At 46.1% G+C, this 21629-nt stretch overlaps 2 protein-coding genes across 13 annotated transcripts; one reads left to right on the top strand and one right to left on the bottom strand.

Annotated features, from left to right (window-relative positions):
- Nucleotides 1-136: 136 nt before the first annotated feature.
- Nucleotides 137-10528, bottom strand: si:ch211-154o6.3 (uncharacterized protein LOC563854 homolog). Of its 7 annotated transcripts, none has more exons than XM_061289464.1 (15): nucleotides 10249-10518; nucleotides 9417-9616; nucleotides 9153-9330; nucleotides 7422-7531; nucleotides 6791-6939; nucleotides 6613-6745; nucleotides 6305-6426; nucleotides 5774-5860; nucleotides 5230-5319; nucleotides 3984-4072; nucleotides 2901-3114; nucleotides 2217-2339; nucleotides 1980-2145; nucleotides 1338-1420; nucleotides 137-1254 (listed from the first exon to the last, which is right to left on the bottom strand). In XM_061289464.1, the coding sequence occupies exons 1-15, from the start codon at nucleotides 10336-10338 to the stop codon at nucleotides 1166-1168; spliced, it is 1923 nt and encodes a 640-aa protein (XP_061145448.1). In that variant the 5' UTR covers nucleotides 10339-10518; the 3' UTR covers nucleotides 137-1165. The 7 variants fall into 7 exon arrangements, 5 of the variants coding, with proteins under 5 accessions (XP_061145448.1, XP_061145450.1, XP_061145451.1 ...); XM_061289466.1 differs by having other exon boundaries at nucleotides 6613-6727; nucleotides 10249-10517; XR_009716023.1 differs by having other exon boundaries at nucleotides 1198-1254; nucleotides 1971-2145; nucleotides 10249-10519.
- Nucleotides 10529-10530: 2 nt separating this feature from the next.
- Nucleotides 10531-19956, top strand: LOC133161184 (zinc finger protein 384-like). Of its 6 annotated transcripts, XM_061289472.1 has the most exons (11): nucleotides 10534-10813; nucleotides 12777-12844; nucleotides 13225-13456; nucleotides 14519-14632; nucleotides 14816-14946; nucleotides 15019-15110; nucleotides 15487-15711; nucleotides 17942-18109; nucleotides 18186-18264; nucleotides 18669-18827; nucleotides 18948-19956. In XM_061289472.1, exons 1-11 carry the CDS (start codon nucleotides 10645-10647, stop codon nucleotides 19293-19295), a joined length of 1785 nt encoding a protein of 594 aa, XP_061145456.1. In that variant the 5' UTR covers nucleotides 10534-10644; the 3' UTR covers nucleotides 19296-19956. The 6 variants fall into 6 exon arrangements, with proteins under 6 accessions (XP_061145454.1, XP_061145458.1, XP_061145456.1 ...); XM_061289470.1 differs by having other exon boundaries at nucleotides 10531-10813; nucleotides 18669-19956; XM_061289474.1 differs by having other exon boundaries at nucleotides 10532-10809; nucleotides 18669-19956.
- The last annotated feature ends 1673 nt before the right edge of the window (nucleotides 19957-21629 follow it).

Genomic DNA, 21629 nt, shown 5'->3' with positions numbered 1-21629 from the left:
GCTACAAGCCGAGGGCCGGACTGTTCGAATGTTCATTGAAAAATTTTTAAATGACGCATATAGTCTAGTGAACCTAATTGAACCTACTGAAAACCTAACAAATATATTCCAATATGATCAGATAAATAAAGCAATATTTTCTTATGGCTCTGTCAGTAATCTTTAATTTTCAACAGACACAAAAGACAAATTTCCTTTATATAAAAATCCCCATAACATGAACATTAAATGAAAGAAACCGGTATTCAAGGCACCATCAGTAGCCTATATTTTCTATTTTAGCAAAAGTGGGCTAAATTTACTTCAAAGAAAAAAACAATAATAGCAATTTTCTATCATCCACTCAACTGAAATATTTTTAAAATATAATTGGATTGAAATACAATAAAATAAAGTGCAAAAATCTATTAATCAAAAACAACACTTTGTTTAAGGAGAAGTAACATGCAGTGAAAACAAATATTAAACTTTAACTTTTAAACTTGAACTGAGTAAAAACTCTCGTTTTAATTCCTCTGCCTTTTGTAGCCTTTGTTCCATGTCCATATTCTTGTTTTTGTCCGCGTGTTTCGTTTCATAATGTCGTCTCAGATTATACTCTTTCAGTACCGCCACACTTTCTCCACACAGAAGACACACAGGTTTTCCAGCTACCTCCGTGAACATATACTCCGACTCCCACCTTGTTTGAAACCCCCGGTTCTCAGTGTCCACCTTCCGTTTTGCGATTTTTGATGGGTATCTGAAAGTTAATTTTACTGTGATGCTGACGACTGCTGTGCCAATAAATATTGAAATGAAGCAGCCTACTGCTCGGTGCGTCACCGTTGCATTGTGGGAAATGTAGTATTGGTGCGTGTAAAAGATCTGCGGGCTGCCGGCTTGCTGCGGTCTGCGGGCCGGTTCTAATAATAAATCAAGATCATCCCAGGGGCCGTAAAAAACCTTCCCGCGGGCCGGATGTGGCCCGCGGGCCTTGACTCTGACATATGTGGATTAGAGGAACTGAAATGCTCCATTTTGCCTTCTTTTCAAGGACTGATGATGCAAATCCATTTGCAGATATCCCAGAGATCAACAGACAAAAAAAAGGTCACATGTGCCACTTGAGCCACACAATGTAAATGCAGCCTCGGTCTCGCTCCTCTTTCTCGGCCGTAGCTCCTCACTGGAGGACACAACGTAACCACGAACCGGCGGGCTCCGCGTCATCTTCATCTCTTCCTGCGTCGTCATCGTCATCTTCAAGGTGTTCTAATTTTAACATGGAAACCGCAGGGATTTGTCACCATGCATGTCATCTAAAATTATCACTCAAATCTGCGAGAAGCTTTTACCGTCTGTCTCGTCGTCTTCCGTGTCACCCTCGGACTCCGGCGGCAATTCTAAACGAACGTCTCTCTTCACCGTGATGTCGCTCCTGTTGCATTTAGTTCAAGTCACTTTGCCGTTACCGTGACGCCCATCGAGGGGGAATCCGGCAAGAAACCAAAGTACTGCCCTGCCGCGAGCTCGCCGAAGATATGGGTGAGTCGCCGATGTGGCGCAATTTACTATTTTGCACTTTTGCAGACTTGTTTTTGTGTGTTGGCATGTAGGGCGAGGCCGTGCGGAGCTCCTCGCTTCCCAACGGTCCCCAACCGGCACACAATGAATTCGTTTGTGAAGTGACATGGGAATACGTGCAAAAAGAAAGGTATGCGCCGTTGGTTCCATTTCCACTTTTGCATTTAATTTCGTGACGATGGTGTCAATCATGGCACAAGAGTACGTAACCCCCATATTCAAGATAGAGACCAATTAGTGTTATTTTCCCTATTCTGACATGGCCGCCACAAGATGCCAAAGCATAATAGGAAAGTAGTAAATTGGTGTCAAGCGACACATCTCCGACCGAAATGCTGAGAGAGAAGTTTGAATTGGCAAAAGAGGAGATGCAAATGAGGGAATGTCATCGAGCGGGTGCCCACCTCCCCTACCTCCGCTTCCCGGTGACGGGGAGCTGCTCCCACACAACGAGGTCGCGCCCGCCGCTGACCCAGCGGTGGGCACCGCTCCCCGTAGTCCAGGTGGCGAAGCAAAGCATTCTGGAGGCTCGCGGCCATCTCAGGGAGGCCAGGTAGCGGCAGCGAGGCAGCGAAAATACTGCAGGGAGACCAAGAACAGTTTATAACGTCTCGGCCAGCCGGATGCGTGCCTGGAAGCGACGCACTCACAGTTGAGGCCGCTGTCGCCGTCGGCCGCATCGTAGCAGGAGCCGATGAGGAGACCGCCCGTCTGGTGCACGCAGTCCGTCACCCCGGTCACACTCCCGTGATTGTTCAGTCTGGACAGCGCCCCTGCGGTACGTGATCCGACACATGAGCTGAGATGCACGAGAAAGACATCTTGCTTCTGCGGCTTTCCTCTTGACTATCATTCATTTTTCCTCATTTTAGCAAAGAACCAAGCACCAGGAAATTGCATGTCATGCAAACTTCCAACGGCAACACAATCAAGTCATGTTTGTTGTAGTCTGCCTGAAAATACCGTCTTTGTCCTCTTGCCCTCATTATCGGAGCTCTACCCCCCACCCCTCATAGTTTAATGACTTGAGTCTCTGAGATTTCTTTTCTCATTTTATTTGTGTCAATAGTGCAAAGTTATTTTCATCTTTCTTTTTTCTTGTACTGTTTTCATTTTGTTCTTCCAAAATGACACTTTCTCCAGTCTGAATATTCCAACTTTATTCACATCAATTTGGATTTTTGTGTGCTGACTTGTCTTTTTTTCCTCGACTGCATTTGGAGGAATTTACGACTTTTCCTCGCAACACGCTTCTTGTTTTTCCTGTCGATTTCTGCTCGGTTCAATTTTCTTTTTTTCCATTCACTCTTCATTATGAGGTGAGCCCCACTCACCCGTGGTCCAGTCCAGAATCTTGATCCACGGCCGTCCGTCTGCGAGTAGTACTTTGTCCCCCCGGGGGCTAAGGGCCAGGGCGCCCGTGCAGCCCGTCACCTGACCGCTCCAGTGACACAGCAGCCTCAGGGGCTCTCGCTCGCCGCCACCGCGGGTCTCCCATATGGACACCCCTCCATCGGAGGAGCTGCTGAACACCAGCGGACCCTGGCGCTGCATGCGGATGGTTGTCATGGTGACGCGCGCGGATGTTGTCGAGGCCCGGTTGTTTAGGAAGGGTGGCTAAGCTAGCCAAGATGAACAATGACGACAAGGTGTTACGCTTGAACGCCTTGGCCGGATTGCAAATTGAGCAAAAACAGCTCCGGATTTCAATCAATAAAAAAAAAAAAAACTCTTGCGGCACATTTTGCCAGCTTGCATGTCAACAAAAGCCATTTTGAAGCAATAAAAGGGCTTGGCTAAGACACAGCGGCAAGACTTACCAAAGGCTTTTCTCCAAACACGCGACTGGAAAGGGAGGAACATTTGTTGTCATGTTTTTCCATGTTTTCGGCAAGCAACTTAAAAAAATAAGCTCATGCGGAAGGCGGATAGCCGGGCATAAAGCGTTCCTTTAGCAAATCCCCCCAGGAAAGGATGGAGCCAAACGCTTTGGAAAACGACAGACTGACTCGGAAGGTGATGGGACCAATCCATTGCATGCATTGAGGGTCAAAGAAAAGAAAAGCACTCAATGCTGTGTCCACGAATAATATTGTGTGTCTCACTTTAAAGTTCACAACCTGAAAGTATTAAGTAAAATGGCCAAAAGTGGACACTGGTCTCTGCCGCTGTCACAAGTCAGCGGTACTAAACGGAACTGTCCTATAGCAAAAGCCGTATCGGTACTCTGCTTTCCCTTGTCCTGGTGGCCGAGCTACTCACACCAGGAGGAGCAACGTGATGGCCATTGAAATGAAAATTCTTGACATCAAGATTACCACTAGCATATGTCATCATGCTGTCTTTTGGTCAGTTCGAATGTAAGACAACTGCGGAGGTCATTTGAGGTCTGTTGCGATGCCAATAGAGCCACTTACCTGGATGGAGGTGACCGCTTGTTGGTGCGCGTTGATTGATTGGCAGTTATCCAAAGAGCACCAGCTCCAGGCTTGAACCTTGCCCCCGTCTGCGGAGCGGGGTGTGACAGAGTGCCGGGTTAGCGCTTGGCGACAGTCACGCGGTGGCCATTACTGTCAGTCGCCGCTGATGCACCTGACCCCCCCCCCCCCCGACCGTAATCGTGTAATGTACCGTATTTTGCGCCCTATTAGGCGCACCGGGTTATAAGGCGCACTTTCAATGAACGGCCCATTTTAAAACTGTGTCCATATATAAGGCGCACCGGACTATAAGGCGCATAAAATAGAAGCTATACTGCAACAAACTGAGGTTGACTAGGGTTGCGGTGTGCACCCACTAGCCAATAACCAACGAGCCCTCTGTAAACAATCGCGTTTCTCAAACGATCTCCTATAAAATGATTGGAACTGACTAAAGTTCGATCTAACGCATTGGTACTACTTACCTATGTTTCCCTTCTATATCGATCCGTAGAATTACTCGAAACATTAACAGAGCAGCCTATTTTGACATGAAATAGCTTGCTGCGTATAGTAGCTATCGTTATAGCATTAGCCATCCGCAAAAACCCATGAGCCTCAGCTCGCAATCTCCCATGAGCCTCAAAGTCTAAACAATCGCGCTTCTCAAACGATCTCCTATAAAATGATTGGAACTGACTAAAGTTCGATCTAACGCATTGGTACTACTACCTATGTTTCCCTTCTATATCGATCCGTAGATTTACTCGAAACATTAACGGAGCAGCCTATTTTGAAATGAAATAGCCTCGCGGGCACATCAGCTATTCGGTGACGCCCCCTGACTACAGTTACCGTAATGTTAGGAAGCGATGCGACCTTGTAATTTACTAGTTGTACTAAAACGTACTATAACATTTTGGCAGAGCACTGTGTACAACCAGTATGGATCAACAAATTCATCAATTGATCCATATATAAGGCGCACCGGACTATAAGGCGCACTGTTGACTTTTGATAAAAATTTAGGTTTTTAGGTGCACCTTATAGGGCGGAAAATACGGTGATCGTCACATTCATTTTCATGCTTATAGATGCAACTTGATAGCACCTTGATTTGTCCGCGATTTTTTTAGTTCTGCACACAAATTTGGATCACACACACACACACACACGCACACACACGTGCGCGGGCACACGCACGTGCACCTGCGTGTGCACACACACACAGACACACACACACCTGATCCAGTGACGATGTAGGCGTCGCCCTCGGGCACAAAGCAGAGCGCCGTCACAGCGTTGAACGTGTAGATAGACTTCACGCACTGGCCTGTGTAGGAGGAATGGGGGGAGGTGGGGATACGAGCTTAATTGCCAGCCACAACACGGACCACTGCTCACACACACATGCACGCATGCGCACGCACGCACGCACGCACACACACACACACACACATCAAAGTCATGAGACAAAGGCAATTTTGAGCAGCGAGCGTACAGTTGAGCTGGCTTTTGCTTAAGAGGAAATCCTGAGCAGTGTGCGGGCATGCGGGCGTGCCATAGGCTGACGAAATATTAAAAAAAGATAACCTTCTGGGACTTGAATTGAATTCAATTTTGTAATTTTAATCCTCCTTTTGTTTAATAATACACTTCTTTCCAATGAGGCCCTAACTGTCGTTTGCAGCTTGTACGCTCGGTGATTGACATGAATAGTTGCTCCAGAAAAACGGCGCTGACGTCGGCATGGCTAAAAGCCGATCACATCTTTGTCTACGGCTTACCGATGCTCAGGGTCCAGATCTTGACGTTGGAATCCGCCGAGCCACTCAAAACGAACCTCTCGTCATCTGACAGCGACAGCAACCGAGCTGCGGAGGAGGGGTCAATGAAGGAGGGAGAGCAAGAGGGGATGACATAACGGTAAATAACGACTTTGTTTCTGCTTCTGTTGGAACCGGGCAATGGAGCAGACGGGTGGAGTGTACGAGTTTAAGTGTTCTCAGACAGGCAGTAGACGGTAGAGTCTCATGTCTCTGTGGACCTGATGTGATGAAATGCTTCAATAATGAACACGCCGCAAAGTGCATACTCACTGGCACGCACGTGCGTGCATGCGTTTACACCCAAGCCTTGTTCCAGACAAGCTCGAGTTGGGTGACAAAAGGTGACAAAACACCAAGGACAGACTCTAGCCCCCAAAAGCTTCAAGAATGAGCCGTGTGAGTGTAAACGGCAAACTCAACGAATTCCGTGAAAAGCCTTAAAATGGCTTAAAAAGCCCAACGAGCGCAAAGGCAAGACTGCGTCCTCACCTAACTTTGTGCAGGACTCGACGGGAGGGGCAGACAGGCAGGTGACCCCGGCGGTGTGACCCCCCAGGTTCTTGTGCTCAGTTGCCGTGGGAACGTGCCACACCTTGACCGTCGTATCGCGGCTTGAGGTGTGGGGGGAGAGAAAGAGAGAGAGAGAGAGCGAGCGAGAGTTCAAAGTTAGGCTAAGTGGCAGTGGGATGTGAGGCCAGCAATCAGACTTGCTCAATGTCATAATTTCAAAATACACAAACACTGAGTGATGCAAAAAAGCCTTCAATAGGCTCTCACACTTCAAACTTTTTTTTTACCTGCCAGAAATGACCAGGTTGTCAACAGCCAGCACGCAGGTAATGATGTCATTGTGACCCTCCAACATTCTCAAGCGGAACTTTGCCTTGTGCCAACACGTTTCCAGTTCTGCATCTGAAGAAAAAGCAACACCTTCAGGTGGGATTTATCCTTCGGTTCATGTTTGAGTCTGCCCACCTTCTGGCGCGTCTCGGCCTTGGCGTGACCCCGGCGTGACATTCGGCGCCCTCCGCGTGGCAGGCGGCGCCGTGCCAGCATCCTCCGGGCCCCTCAGGATCTTAGAGGCCGGGGGCGCTTGTGATGAAAGGACCTCTGGGGCGTCCTCCCTGTGCAAAAACAAGGGCCGAATGAATAAGTAGCAAGGAGAGAAGAGGTGGTCCATGTCTTTTCAGGTCAACATTGCATTCTGGGAAATATTTGCTCCAATGTAAAATGTGCACTGATAGAGTCAAAGTGAGCCAAAGGACCCCAAACAAGTCGGTGAGCCATCCTACCTGTTGCCCCCCCCCCCTCCCCGCTCATCAAAAGAACACCATCTGTGCCTTTTAGTCAGTTTGATTTAACAAACTAACATTCCTTCATTTCTCCTCCTTGAGAGGCTTTTGTAGCACAGACTAAGCAGGAGAAAGTTCACTTATGTTCTTAAAGGCAGGCAGCATTTGACCTCCCCTGTGTTTGGAATCCCTAACACACACATGCACGCACCCCCCCCCCCACACACACACAAACACACAGGTAAAGATGCAATGCTTCCATTTGAATGTTTGGACTAATGCCGCCTCTCTCCATCTGCCTCTGGCTTGCTTACGCCGCTCTTTTCATGTCACCCTGTGGGCTCCCGGGGGCTCGCTGCAGGCCGCAGAGCTGCTGTAGCTGAAGCTCTGCCAATCTATGCCGCAGCTCCTCCTTCCTGGAGATCTGAGAAGGGAAATTGGCTGTAAATCAAGCGCAAGCGAGCGCCTCCACAGCTTGTTTGTATTTGACATGTCTGGCTTGAAGATAGTGTCAACAAGCTACCTGCGCTTGTCTGAATTAAGGCCAGTGACTTTGCATTAAGCATCTCTGTGCTGAGTTTGACGACCACTCTGTCCAAGACGCGACAAAGGCACAAAAAAGGCAGCTGACTTGTGTCAGGAGAAGAGCTGCACATAAATCTGCTCTGATAAATTCATATCGCGAGGTTCGCAACTGCACTCAAAAGCCTTTCAGATAGTTCATCTGGAGAAGAAAAATAGGACAAATTAACCTCCTCACCCATGAAAATTCATTCCAATGCCTAATTGTTAGTATAAAATACAATGATTCCAGTTTGACTTATTCAAATTATATTTGGACAATATGAATGTCATGCATCATTTGAATCTCGATTTATGTGGAATTATGCCACACACAGCAATCTGCTGCCCACTAGAACAGCTGAACTTTAGTTCATTGAAAGCACTTGAAATAATCACAGATGCGCACTGACGTGCATTTGACATGAGCTCGAACGGCATCGCTTTATTCTGAACACAGCTGCAGCCCCGCCCAGTTGTAAGAGGGTGTGCAACCACTATCTCAGTTGTTTATTTAGACTTTTATTAGCCTTTTCTGATCAACCCTATTGATTCTTAATTGTAATAGTTTCAACAATTAAGGTAAGAAGTTGCGCATTGTACTTTTGATGTGTCAGAACACTTAATGGGGAGTCCTTATTAGGCATGTTTACATGCGCTATGGTGTCTTCCATTTTTGAAAAGTTGCAAAGAAACAAGCGGTGCTAAAGTGTCGGCTGAACACAACAGAATAGCTTTATGTTCTGACTTCCAATTAGGAGGTGCCAAGAAAATTGCATGGGCACATATGTAACTCGTATGATATGCATTACAATAGGAAAGTGGTCAAGCATGCTGGCAACTTTCCAAAAGGTATGATCCTCAACACACCCTCACTCAAGGGTGTGTTCCAACTACAGAGGAATCATATTCCTCAGCCTCCCTGGTAAGGTCTATTCAGGGGTGCTGGAGAGGAGTGTCCGTCGGGAGGTCAAATCTCGGATTCAGGAGGAGCAGTGTGGTTTTCGTCCTGGCCGTGGAACAGTGGACCAGCAGCTCTATACCCTCGGCAGGATCCTCGAGGGCGCAACCAGTCCACATGTGTTTTGTGGACTTGGAGAAGGCATTTGACCGTGTCCCTCGGGAAGTTCTGTGGAGGGTGCTACAGGAGTACGGGTGCCAAACCAACTGATAAAGGCGGTTCGGTCCCTGTATCATCGATGCCAGAGTTTGGTCCGCATTTCCGTCAGTAAGTCGGATTCGTTCCCAGTGAGGGTTGGACTCCGCCAAGGCTGCCCTTTGTTACCGATTCTGTTCATAACTTTTATGGACAGAATTTCTTTGCGCAGCTGAGACATTGAGGGTGTCTGGTTTTGGGACCTCAGCATTGCATCTCTGCTTTTTGCAGACGACGTGATGCTCTTGGCTTCTTCAAGCCGTGATCTCCAGCTCTCACTGGAGCGGTTCGCAGCTGAGTGTGAAGCGGTCGGAATGAAGGTCATCACCTCCAAATCTGAGACCATGGTCCTCAGCCGGAAAAAGGTGGAATGCCCTCTCCGGATCGGGGATGAGATCCTGCCCCAAGTGGAGGACTTCAAGTATCTTGGGGTCTTGTTCACGAGCGAGAGCATGGAGCGTGAGATCGCCAGGCGGATCGGTGCAGCGTCGGCCGTGATACAGACTCTGTACCGGTCCATCGCAGCGAAGAGAGAGCTGAGCCAAAAGGGAAAGCTCTCAATTTACCGGTCGATCTACGCTCCTACCCTCACCTATGGTCACGAGCTATGCGTCGTGACCGAAAGAACAAGATCCCGGATACAAGCGGGCGAAATGAGTTTCCTCCGAGTTTCCTATGTCTCTCAGCTGGCCTGGGAACGCCTTGGGATCCCCTGGGATGAGCTGGACGAAGTGGCTGGGGAGAGGAAAATCTGGGCGTCCCTCCTAAAGCTGCTGCCCCTGTGACCCAACCCTGGATAAGCGGAAGAAGATGGATAGATGATCCTCAACACCAGATTGCAGTGATGCATGGTGCAAACAGCAACAATCATATTCGCGCTTCTTCAGCAGGAATTGAATGACGTGAGTTTGAATGTGATGGGTTATTTCCAAACACAGCTCCATCCCCAGTTAGAAGGTGTGCCCAATTATGCAACCATGGGTGTAGGTTATTTTCCCCTTCCTCATGAAAGTGTATTTTGCTTTCAGTTGAGTTGTAAATGTTATAGTTCACATTGATGGCGAACACTTTTTGAAACAACTTGTCCGAATCTATTTTTCCACACCTAAAGTGGGTGTGTGGACTTTTCAGATACATTGTTGGTGTGCAGGTCTTGTGGATTAAGGTTGTGAATGCCTTTATTTTTAAAATACATTTGCAAATGTATACTCGCTGTAGTATCGCTGTCATTCTTATGGGATCCGTGAATTTTAAAGCCAAGTTAGAACGAAGGCTTGATCGTAAAATGTGGAGAAAGTGAAGCAGAATAAACATTAGCACAGGCAGAGCAGCTATTTCGTTTTTTTCATGATTTACTTCTGTAAATATGTGATCAGCGTGGCCTCAAAACTACCAGAAAATAGGTCATATGCGCGTTCGTATACCTTGAATCTCTCTTCAGCGTTGAGACTGATTTTTATCTCCAGATTCTCAATCTGCCTCAGTTTCTTCTGCAGCTTCCTTACCTCCTCCATTTGAGCCTCAGGGGGTCTACTTGTATGACTAACAGACTTATTCTCCCAGATTTGAAGGGAGAAAAAACGCGTAGGTTTGTCACTCAAAAAATAAAAAGCGCTAAACGGATTCAAGGGCGGCGCTGTGGGAATACAGACCGACCGGGGAAACGTGTTGCCGGATGTTGCTGTGGAAGACGGGATGAGGTCTGCTCCTGCAGCGACGCTATGCGGACAGTGTTGGGGTTACACGTACGACTATTCACTCCATACTTGGAAACTTAAGTTATATCAAGAAGCCCATAATATATCAAGCTCATCCAACATATGGAACTCATCCAAGCGGACTCTTGGCAGTCGGTAACAATCACCACACAGGAACATCGGAGCCGGAATCGAATCCACAACCTTCGCACTGTGAGAAATGCTGACCAGAGGACCACCATGGCCTGTAAAATGCGTTGCGTTAATTCACCCCTTTCCACACCTAAAGTAGGTAGAGTATTTTTATTTTATGTAAATAGTCTGGTCGTCAGTTATCATTTTTAATTAATTATGAAACGGGTTGATAAACTACTAAGCGTGTTTTTGTGATTGTTGAAGTGATTATAATTATAACGTGTGCGAAGGCAACATCAATTGGTTCCGAAGCCGAAATAATAACGCTGTAAAAAGGGTCAAAAATTCACATTTTCTAAATTGAAAACCACCTAAAAGTCAAAGAGTATATATAAATATATATAAATTGTTTGCAATTTTATTTTTCATTATGAACGCTGTTATTGCCGGACGTGACGTCATTACGCCAGTCTCCCTTTTGTCTGACAACTTCATCCGGAGGAAGTGAAGCGCCAGGCGAGGCAGCCACCATCCGAGGAAGAAAAAAAAACTTTGAAAAAAACTGCACCTCTTTTTTTTTTTTTTTTTTTTTTTTTTTTTTTTAATTTATTAAATCCACACATTTGGGAATTATACCAATTGGAAACGGGTGAACGATCTTCGGGTGGGGGCGGGAGACCGAGTTGACGGTACGGGTTAAAAAAACTTGTTCATGTGTCCGTGCGATTGCTTGCTAATTGCTTGCTAATTTTTCATGACTCTGTCCTTGTGTATGCTCACGCGCATGTGGACGCGCTCCCCCCTCTCTCTCTCTCTCTCTCTCTCTCGTTGTCATCCATTTCTATTTTTTCCTCCCCCTTCTTTGCTCTTTATTTGTTGCTAGCACATTGACAGCCGTGCTAGCGCTCGTTGCTAACATGCTAATCAGCACACATTGGGCCTGTTTAGATAATCTCGGTGTGAAATTGATGAAAGACGCACAATTGGGCCTTAAAAACATGATCAATTTTACTTTAGGGTGATATTAGTCATATGGTATTGTTTTTTTTAATGTCTCATACTTCCTCCTTGTCGTTACTTAACACTTTTGTGGTTATGCGTCTTTTACTTTTGATGTGCTGTACATAACTCTGTGACAAATGACAGTAAAGTGAATGTCGGGTTAGAGCTGTAGGAGTGGCAACTCCCGGCCAATCAAGATGAATAGTTGATCTTTTTTCTTACATTTTATTGCAGTTTCATTCTTATATTTCTCAAAAGGTTGCGACTCGGCCATCAAATATGAAAACTGTTTAAACGTTGCACCACATCAAAAGAGATTGGGATTTGATTTATTGAAAAGGTTGGATTTATACAACCAAAATATTTTTGCACAGCTATATTCTGGGGATTGACATCTCATTTAGATTGACTTACATATTACAATATGCATTTTTAATGCCATACATCCATCCATCCATTTTCTGTACCGCTTAGTCCCCACTGGGGTCGCGGGCGTGCTGGAGCCTATCCCAGCCGTCATCGGGCAGTAGGCGGGGGACACCCTGAACCGGTTGCCAGCCAATCGCAGTGCACACAGAGACAAACAACCATTTGCACTCGCACTCAGACCTAGGGACAATTTGGAGTGCTCAATCGGCCTACCAAGCATGTTTTTGGGATGTGGGAGGAAACCGGAGTGCCCGGAGAAAACCCACGCGGGCCCGGGGAGAACATGCAAACTCCACACAGGGAGGGCCGGAGGTGGAATCGAACCCGCACCCTCCTAACTGTGAGGCGGACGTGCTACCCAAGTGCGTCACCGAGCCGCTCTAATGCCATACACAACATGTAAAATGATAGCAGTTGAGCTTTTTGAATACAGTACTGTGACTGCTAATATGTTAACGTAAGCCGGGAAGTCTAACTAAAGGGCTGTTGTTTTGGAGGGTGTAATTTTGCTCGTGCAGCCTTTGACCAAATAGTACTATGTATTGAAGCAGTGTGAAGCCCATCAAATCAGAAAAACTTGTCAATTGGCGAGCCCTGGGCCTTTTGTCACATCATTATGTCACGATATGACACAATTGGGACCTTTGACCTGTTTGGCACAGTTGATGAACTTGTTGTCTCACTTGCAGGAATAATGGAGGATTCTCATTTTAACTCCTCCTATTTCTGGTCCCCCATTCCCACTATGTCGGGACAGGTAAGACACGCTCATTTGAATTACTCGTTTAAATGTACCATGCTGTCGGTTTCACCACACCAAAAGTCTCACTTTGCACAAATACCTCAAATATGATTCTAATAATGTCATCATGAAAACTGGAAACTTTATAAGATGATGGCAGTTGCAAAAAGCAAGTGCCTTTGGTCCGAGGAGCTCCGCGGCGCCTTCAGGGCATCAGAAGCTTGCACTGAGATTGAGAGTTGTGATTTTTTGGCCCTACAGCATAAACGGGGGCCTGGCCCGTTATTGGGGCAAATTCAAATTCGGAAACGTTGTGTCAGACGTAGTCAGAAGCATGGCGATTGTCTTGATGTGTGATCACGGCCTGAGAATGGATGCAATGTCTGCGCTTGCAGCTGGAGAATGCCGTGTTTCTGAACAAAGTGAAAGAGCAGCAGGAAAAGAGCGCCTCCTTCCCGCCGCACTCGGCGCCCCACTATCAAACGACGTTGCTCGGCATCCCGACGCCGGGGGGCAAGGCGGCGGATGGTGGCGGGCAGCCTGGTGGTGCCGCCCATCTGCACCCTCCGCACAGCAGCCAGAATATCACCGTGCTGCCAGTCCCCTCCACGGGGATCATGACGGCAGGTGGGTTTCTTTTCCCGCCATCTCGTTAAGACCAACCAAATATTTACTGTGGGAAGAGTGTGAAGAGTACGGAAGAGGATTAGGGCCAGTGAAGAAAAAAAAAACGAGGGGTGACAGGATTCTGACTTTTTTTCTCAGAATTCTGACTTTAAAGTGGGAATTCTGACTTTATTCTCAGAATTCTGACTTTATTCTCAGAATTCTGAGAATAAAGTCAGAATTCCGACTTTAAAGTCAGAATTCTGAGAATAAAGTCAGAATTCTGAGTTTAAAGTCAGAAATTGGGAATTCTGACTTTAAAGTCAGAATTCTGACTTTATTCTCAGAATTCTGAGAATAAAGTCAGAATTCTGAGAATAAAGTCAGAATTCCCACTTTAAAGTCAGAATTCTGAGAATAAAGTCAGAATTCTGAGTTTAAAGTCAGAAATTGGGAATTCTGACTTTAAAGTCAGAATTCTGACTTTATTCTCAGAATTCTGACTTTATTCTCAGAATTCTGACTTTAAAGTGGGAATTCTGACTTTAAAGTCAGAATTCTGACTTTATTCTCAGAATTCTGAATAAAGTCAGAATTCTGAGAATAAAGTCAGAATTCTGAGAATAAAGTCAGAATTCTGACTTTAAAGTCAGAATTCTGACTTTAAAGTCAGAATTCCCACTTTAAAGTCAGAATTCTGAGAATAAAGTCAGAATTCTGACTTTAAAGTCAGAATTCCCAATTTCTGACTTTAAAGTCAGAATTCCCAATTTCTGACTTTTTTTGTCAGAATTCTGACTTTAAAGTGGGAATTCTGACTTTATTCTCAGAATTCTGACTTTATTCTCAGAATTCTGAGAATAAAGTCAGAATTCCCACTTTAAAGTCAGAATTCTGAGAATAAAGTCAGAATCCTTTCACCCCTCGTTTTTTTTTTCTTCACTGGCCCTAATCCTCTTCCGTAGAAGAGCCTCAATTTGGTGAATATAAGAAGTGACTCCATCATTGGCTTTCTCGCTCCTTCTCATTAAAGCCTTCACAGCGAGTAACCTTCTTTTTCTTGTCTGTGTGCGTGCTGTGCAGCGGGACTGGTCATCACAACTACCCAAGGAACCTTGGTGTCTCCCACATCCTCGCCGTCCTTTGTGTCCGCACACCCTACCACCACCATGATCGTCTCCGCCGTTCATTCTCAGGGTACGCCCGACTGACTGAAAGCGCCACTGCCACCTAGTGGAGCGGACCTGCGATCATACATACGTAGAAAAAAAATGTTCAATCACTAGTTCATACCGGGTCAACTTTCGAAAATGTTGTCAATGAAATACTTTGAGTTATTGTTGGGTTTCCAACTTGCTCCGTTGTTTCAACATTCCGAAGACAAAAGAGATGACTGCACGTCTCACGTGGTGGTGGTGCCGGCGCCATCTAAGCGAGGCCGCAAGAAGAAGAGCATGGCGGAATTGGGCAGCAAAACCGTCATACTGGCTCAGCTCAGCGCCGGCGGACAGGTGTGGTGCCTGACCGGAAATGCAGGCGAGCAAAGACAGTCAAACCTAACTTTTTATTTTTTGACACTTGAGGTGACATCTTTGCATCATCACACCCGAGATCCATACGATTTGTCCAACGAGGACGGGGACCCTGGGCTGAAAGACAGCACCAAGACTTACAGGTATGAGAGTAAGGGCGGGGGGGGGGGGGATGACCACCCCGGCCTTCTTGCTCGACTCGCTCCTTAAGTAGATGCTCCCACACGTGGCGCCGCAGCTGAGGCGCAAGCCCGTTCTGCTTCATGCGTGTGACCCCCGCATCCTGGCATCCTTTTCATCGCATAGTCTGTGCTTTGAGTGGAGCGAGCTTTCCCCTCTTCTGCTTTCACTGATCTCTCCCTTGACATCTTTCCCTCATTTGATCATCCCTTTTCTTCACGTCTGCGGTTCATCCTCCCCTTCTCTCCTCTCCTCTGCTTCCATCGTCTCGTATCTCCTTTCCATGTGCGTCCGCCTCTCCCTTCTCTCCCCCCATTTCTGTGTCTCTCCCGCCTGTAGGTGCCGGATGTGCGCAGCGACCTTCTTCAGTAAGTCTGACATGCAGCTCCACTCCAAGTCGCACACAGAGGCCAAACCTCACAAGTGTCCGCACTGCGCCAAGTCGTTCGCCAACTCCAGCTACCTGGCGCAGCACATCCGCATCCACAGCGGGGCCAAGCCTTACACCTGCTCCTACTGCCAGAAATCGTTCAGGCAGCTCAGTCACTTACAGCAGCACACACGGTACTGCAGACACCCCTCTCGTGACCCTCACACAAGTCCACGCTTGCAGCGCACATGCCTCGCATAGGGGAGACCCTCCTTCCATAAGCCCTTTTCCAACATGGGATACCTGTTTTTGCTCCATAGTGCCTCGAGAGCAGCTTTTTTGTTTTTGTCACGAGAACGACGATACTAAACCGCTGAATTGGGCACGGTGCCCTGCATTGGCAACGTAGTCAAGTGGAAACGCGACATGGCGCTTCATCATTCATCAACGATAATAATGTCAAATGATGATTGATTTAATGCAGTGGTTCCCAAAGTGGGCGGTACCGCCCCCCTGGGGGCGGTGGAAAGCTCTGGGGGGGCGGTGAGGAAGAAAGGGGCGGTAGGGGGGCGGTAGGGGGGCGGTAGGGGGGCGGCAGTCGATTTGTACACAACACGCACGCCGCTCTGGCCCAGTCAGATACGACAGCATAGCTACAAAAGCAAAAGCTCAGGTTTGTAATTTCAAGCTTGTAATGTTCAGAATTTTATCTTATAATAAAAACCGCATTCTGGCGGTCAACATCATCTTGAGTTCAAGTCAACATGAAATTGGGGACTCGCCAGAACGCGCCGTGTTGTGTTGTGTTGAGCTGGTTAGGGCAATGGTCCCCAACCACCGGGCCGCAGCCCGGTACCGGTCCGTGGGTCACTTGGTACCGGGCCGCCAAGCCGCACAGAATTTTTTTTTTATCGACGATCAATTAATTCAGGTCAAGACGCTCGTCCCGGTCACGTGACATGTTTCCCCAGTCGAGCCCGCAAAGCTAATATGTGGCGACAGGCTAACTAACCAGGCAGTGAAGCATTCAAAACTGCTTCAACACATGGAGACCAAGCATCCTGCAATAAAAGACAAACCTTAAATCACTTCGGGTGTCATTGTCTCCGATTACGTCTAGATGGGACCGGCTCGTTTCTGAGAAACAAACTCAGTGCTCCCACTAATTCAACGTAATGGTAATGATATTATAAATGTATTATTTATTTATTTATATAAATGTATTATTTATTTATATAAATGCCGGTCCGCGAAAATATTTCTGACATGTAACCGGCCCGTGGCGCAAAAAAGGTTGGGGACCACTGCCTTAGATCACGTCCGCCACCATTTTCTGTGAATAAATGGAAGAAAATGAATACATGAGAGGGTAAACTTGCTTTTCATACCTTCAATGTTGTCATTTTTGTCTTTAAGTAGGCCTATTTATGAAATGCGATAAAATGCTGTATTTTACATGGTTTTATTTTTTTGTTTTTGTTTTTGGGGGGGGGTGGGGGTAGGAGGGGGGCGCTAGGAATTCACTGGGGAGCCAAAGGGGGCGCCAGCCTGCAAAAGTTTGGGAACCACTGATTTAATGTCATCAAGGAAGTGTAGTTAAATGCCTGTTGTCCCAAATTCCCGGCCGGTCGCATTTTGTCTCAGAATGGAAGTCATTCATTGTCAACACGTCTGTCTTCTTTTTCCATCCATGTGCTGCCCGCTTCTGTGTCCCTGCCTGACTGCTTGGCATTTCCTCTTTGCCCTGCAGAATTAGTTTCACCTTTCCCACTATTCATCTCTTGTTGAATGATGTCGCACCATCACAACTCATCTGCCCTGCTCGGCTTTTTGCGCCTCTCATTCATCCTCCCGCTGCCAGAAGGCATTTGGATTCCCTCTGCGTTTGCACAAGCCCAATCATGCATGCGCATTCTTTACATATGCTATGTGAAGCTGTGTACACCCCCCCCCCCCCCCTCCACGTGAGTCATGTGACTGCAAAGTACAATTTGCTTGATTTTGCTGCTTCAGTGTGTGCATGTTTGCCATTCTCGCCACAAGGCTTGATTTGGAATAAGATGAAAAAGATAAGAAATGCAATGCATTGATTTTAATATGATCTTTTTTGTCACGTAAAAGTCTTTAAAATGTGCCATTTAATTTTCTGAATTGACCAAGAACCATAGGAAAATGTTTAAAAATGCAGAAGCAGCAAAGTTAGTAAAACCAAATGGTCCCGAGTGTCATCCCTCAGCTTTTGCGGGTCCGCACCTTTTGATCAGTCATTGTTGTGTGTTTAGCGCTTATTTTCATGTTGAGCACTTTCCTTGATATGCTCCCAACCTCTAAGCTGCCACGACCTTGCTGACAATTGTTGATCATGTCTGACATTTCAAAAGTGGAACGTGACCTCTAACAAGAACCGTGACATCTGCTCACCAGTAACCACACGGAGTCAAAGCCTCACAAGTGTCCACATTGCACCAAGTCGTTTGCCAACTCCAGCTACCTGGCCCAGCACATCCGCATCCACACGGGCGTTAAGCCTTACACATGCTCCTACTGTGAGAAGTCATTCAGACAGCTCAGTCACCTTCAGCAGCACAACAGGTCAAACACCGTTTTGTTTTCTTACTCTTTGGCTCTTTGCACTCGCTCAATAACTTCCATTGTGCTTTTCGACCAGGATTCATACTGGAGATCGGCCATACAAGTGTACAAATCCTGGATGTGAGAAATCCTTTACGCAGCTCTCCAATCTACAGGTGGGGCAAATTTATTTACCATTGTCAGCTTTCAATGCAATCTAATGAATTCTGATCAAATTTGAATAACAGTCATTGGAAAGTAAAGTATTCCCCCCCAAATTGTTTGAACACAAATGTAACCATCCCCATGTATTATGGTATTGTATACCCATTAATGTTTGTGTTATAATGTCCTCTGTTGGCCAAGATGCAGAAGCAGTTGCTCGATAGAGCGATCTTTTTTTCTTTACATGCCTTTTTGTTATGTTCTTTCTGTATATTTTCCATCAAGCATTTTCCATCGGGTAGTATTGGCTTTTTTTTTTTTTATTCATCTTTTTGAACAACAACATTTTATAGAATTCTGAGAAAATTAATGAATCCAAAATCTCACTATGCTGTTAACACCTGTCCCAATCAAGTCCCATCGACGTCAGCACAACAAAGACAAACCTTACAAGTGCCCCAACTGCAACAAAGGCTACGTGGACGCTGCCAGCCTGGAGGTGCACATGTCCAAACACACGGTCAAGCACGCCCGGATCTACTCGTGCGGCCTTTGCAACCGCACGTACACCTCAGTAAGACCCATATGCATTTGTGAAGAGAATTCCCAGTGGTCTCGGTGGCCCCACACGCCTGCCGGCTACGTTACTCCGTGTAGTCATGTGTCCGCTGTCTCCCCTCTACCTTCACCCCAGGAGACTTATCTTGTGAAACACATGGAGAAACACGGCCAAGAGCAGTTGAACGCCTCCGACGGCGTGGCGGCGGCACAGCACAGCCAAGGCCAGGCAGCTCACGCTCAGCCCAGAGCTCGTAGCCGGGCCGAGGGCTCGGAAGGCGTGGAGGGCAGAGCCGGGCGCGGTCAAGGCGGCTATGGCCAGCCGAACGCCATTCCCTGTCCTTTTGACCTTCACCAGTACAAGACGGTGTCAACGGGAGACATCCAGTACAAACCCATCGGCGTGTCGGACGTTGGTCCCCACAAGGACCTCTGCCTAACCGTGACGTCTTCCGGCATTCAAGTGGAACACCTCAACTCGTAGAGACGCAGGCGGATGAAAACGCATCCAAGGACATCAAAGCAATAATAAAACAAAACGAGAACATTTGGAACTGTGCCTGCAAATGTTTTCTTGTTTCTCTGACGGGACAAGCAGTGTGGTTTTTATTTTGCTGGAGTGTCCTCGTGGAAGAGAAATGTGAGCCAATGAAAAGATTTACAGTCCATCACAGTGATGGGTTAAAAATGAAGCTGGAGGAAATGAGAGAGTGAGTGCCTGTCTTGTCCTTTTATCACCTGCTCTTCTGTACAAATACAGCGGGTGGCTCATAACCATGTTATGCTCTGCAGACTATTTGGGATGACTTTTTACATCAGTGTTATGAACTTTTACTGCGTGGCAGACTTTGTTAAAGGCACAGAGGTTCTTTACTTTTCAGGAAAGTCAAAAAGAATTGTATTTGTAGATGCATTGAGTACTACTCTCTAACGTGTCTCGTGTGGATAAAGATGTATAATGTACACTCCAATGCAGGCTCTTGCTCGCATTGTAATGCCATCATTCTGCTCTGTATGTCCATCGGTGTGTCTTGCTATGAAATATGCTCAGCATAATGTTTGCTATTCTTGGTGAGGGACGTACTTGCACATCTGACTTTTTAAGAGGGGATATTGAACAATAAACAAAATGTGTGGCACCTTTATCACTGATTTGTTTATGGACATTTATCACATTCAGTTGTATTCAATGTGTCTGAAATCTACTTTGATTTAAAAAAAAAAATTGTAAAAAAAAAAAACTCGAAATATAATTGTAATTTTTATTTGTGTAAATATTACTAAATGTTTTGGAACCTTTATCACTGGGTTGTTTATGCACATTGATCATATAATGCTACATGATGTGCAAAAATAATTCTGTCTGAAATATACTTTAGTGGCAGAAGGGAGGAACACGTCTTTATTCCATGACTGTCTGCCATCAACTGCGGCAAGAGATTTTTTTTTTGTTTGTTTATGTCACACACGTTCACATCGTCAGCCGCTGGGATCGAAGTAACGGTTACGGCACAAAAGACGGAATTGTACCCCTACAACTCATTTTTTTCGCGGGCCGCATTGTAGTCATAGCTTCTTTCAGAGGGCCATTATGACTGTCAACCCAAATAAATGCATGAGCACCCTTATATACGGTAAAAGCTACAAAACAAACTGACAAATAACTCGTTTTCAAATCAGACGAGTAAAAACTGGTCAAATATTTAAAAAAAAAAGTTATTAAAAATGAAGACAATTTGCAATTCTCGTAATGACACAAATTTGATGCACAATTTGTCTTCGCGGGCCACATAAAATGATGTGGCGGGTAGGGGTGTAACGAGTCATCGATACACATCGATATAATGCTCTACGATTTGTTGGCATCGATGCTAAACGTAAACATCGATCTATATCGCCCGTTTTTGACCTCGGACATTAGACGCGACTTTATTTTGAAATCCAATTCATTGTTGCTTGCTTCCTCTTTCCGGGAGCAGTGCGCGGCGTGTTGTGTTGTGAGCAGAGCAGGCACGTGAAAGGGGAGCTGACAACTACGTGGCTCCTGGGCTGGTGCTATGGCTAGTGTCCAAGAAGAGGAGGAAATTCGCGCCCCTTTGGGCTTCAAGTCATTCGTTTGGAAGCACTTCGGAATCCAAAGAAAAGATGGCTCAACGGACAAAACACGTGCAGTTTGTAAATCCTGCCATGCGGTGATCAAATATTCAGGGAACACCACAAATATCATGTATCGATATGATATCGTATCGTGACAAAACCCGCGATTTACACCCCTGGTGGCGGGCCGTATCTGGCCCCCGGGTCTTGAGTTTGACATCTGTGCCCTACAGCCTACAGCGACTCCCGTGGCGAGAGACGATTCATCAAAGATACAAAGAGAGCATGCATCACAAAACTTTACCCGTGCCTGTAGGCCTGCTGGGTGCAAGGCCTGATACTGAGGTCCACCACGCTTTAACCAATTCCTAAATTAAATGGAAAAGATGTAGTTTGTAATAATTCATGAATAAACCATGAATAGAAATCTAAAATTAAATTGACAAATCATTGTCACCGTACATACACCCCAATTAACTTATCTTTTTAAAAAAATCGCACCGCACTTGAACGCAGCATCATGACGTTTTTACAAAATTGGACAAAACTAACAGACCTCATTGTCTGGGGGAATACAATCAGTGACAGTTAGCATTTCAGTCGCGTTTGGTTATTTAAATGCAAAAAAAGTGGTGTCAGTACGGCAATTCTTATTCTGTGAAAATTGATGTGTAATATAATTCACGCAAAAATAAATTATTCAAATCTCCTCTCGCTCGGT

Source organism: Syngnathus typhle, linkage group LG10, assembly GCF_033458585.1.
Source record: "Syngnathus typhle isolate RoL2023-S1 ecotype Sweden linkage group LG10, RoL_Styp_1.0, whole genome shotgun sequence".
In the NCBI taxonomy this organism is placed as follows: Eukaryota; Metazoa; Chordata; class Actinopteri; order Syngnathiformes; family Syngnathidae; genus Syngnathus; species Syngnathus typhle.
The sequence above is the reverse complement of the archived record's forward strand: the minus strand, read 5'-3'. Positions and strand labels throughout refer to the sequence as shown.

Excerpts from the sequence above, each read along its gene's own strand:
- si:ch211-154o6.3 (XM_061289464.1), bottom strand. The coding sequence starts at position 10,338 with ATGGAGGAGGTAAGGAAGCTGCAGAAGAAACTGAGGCAGATTGAGAAT. Across the intron at positions 5,861-6,304 it reads CGAGTCCTGCACAAAGTTAG|CTCGGTTGCTGTCGCTGTCA; the intron begins GTGAGGACGCAG and ends CCTCCTCCGCAG. Across the intron at positions 3,115-3,983 it reads AAGCGGTCACCTCCATCCAG|CGCCAGGGTCCGCTGGTGTT; the intron begins GTAAGTGGCTCT and ends ATCCGCATGCAG.
- LOC133161184 (XM_061289470.1), top strand. The coding sequence starts at position 10,645 with ATGGAACTCATCCAAGCGGACTCTTGGCAGTCGGTAACAATCACCACA. Across the intron at positions 12,845-13,224 it reads TTCCCACTATGTCGGGACAG|CTGGAGAATGCCGTGTTTCT; the intron begins GTAAGACACGCT and ends CTGCGCTTGCAG. Across the intron at positions 14,947-15,018 it reads AGCTCAGCGCCGGCGGACAG|GTGACATCTTTGCATCATCA; the intron begins GTGTGGTGCCTG and ends TTGACACTTGAG.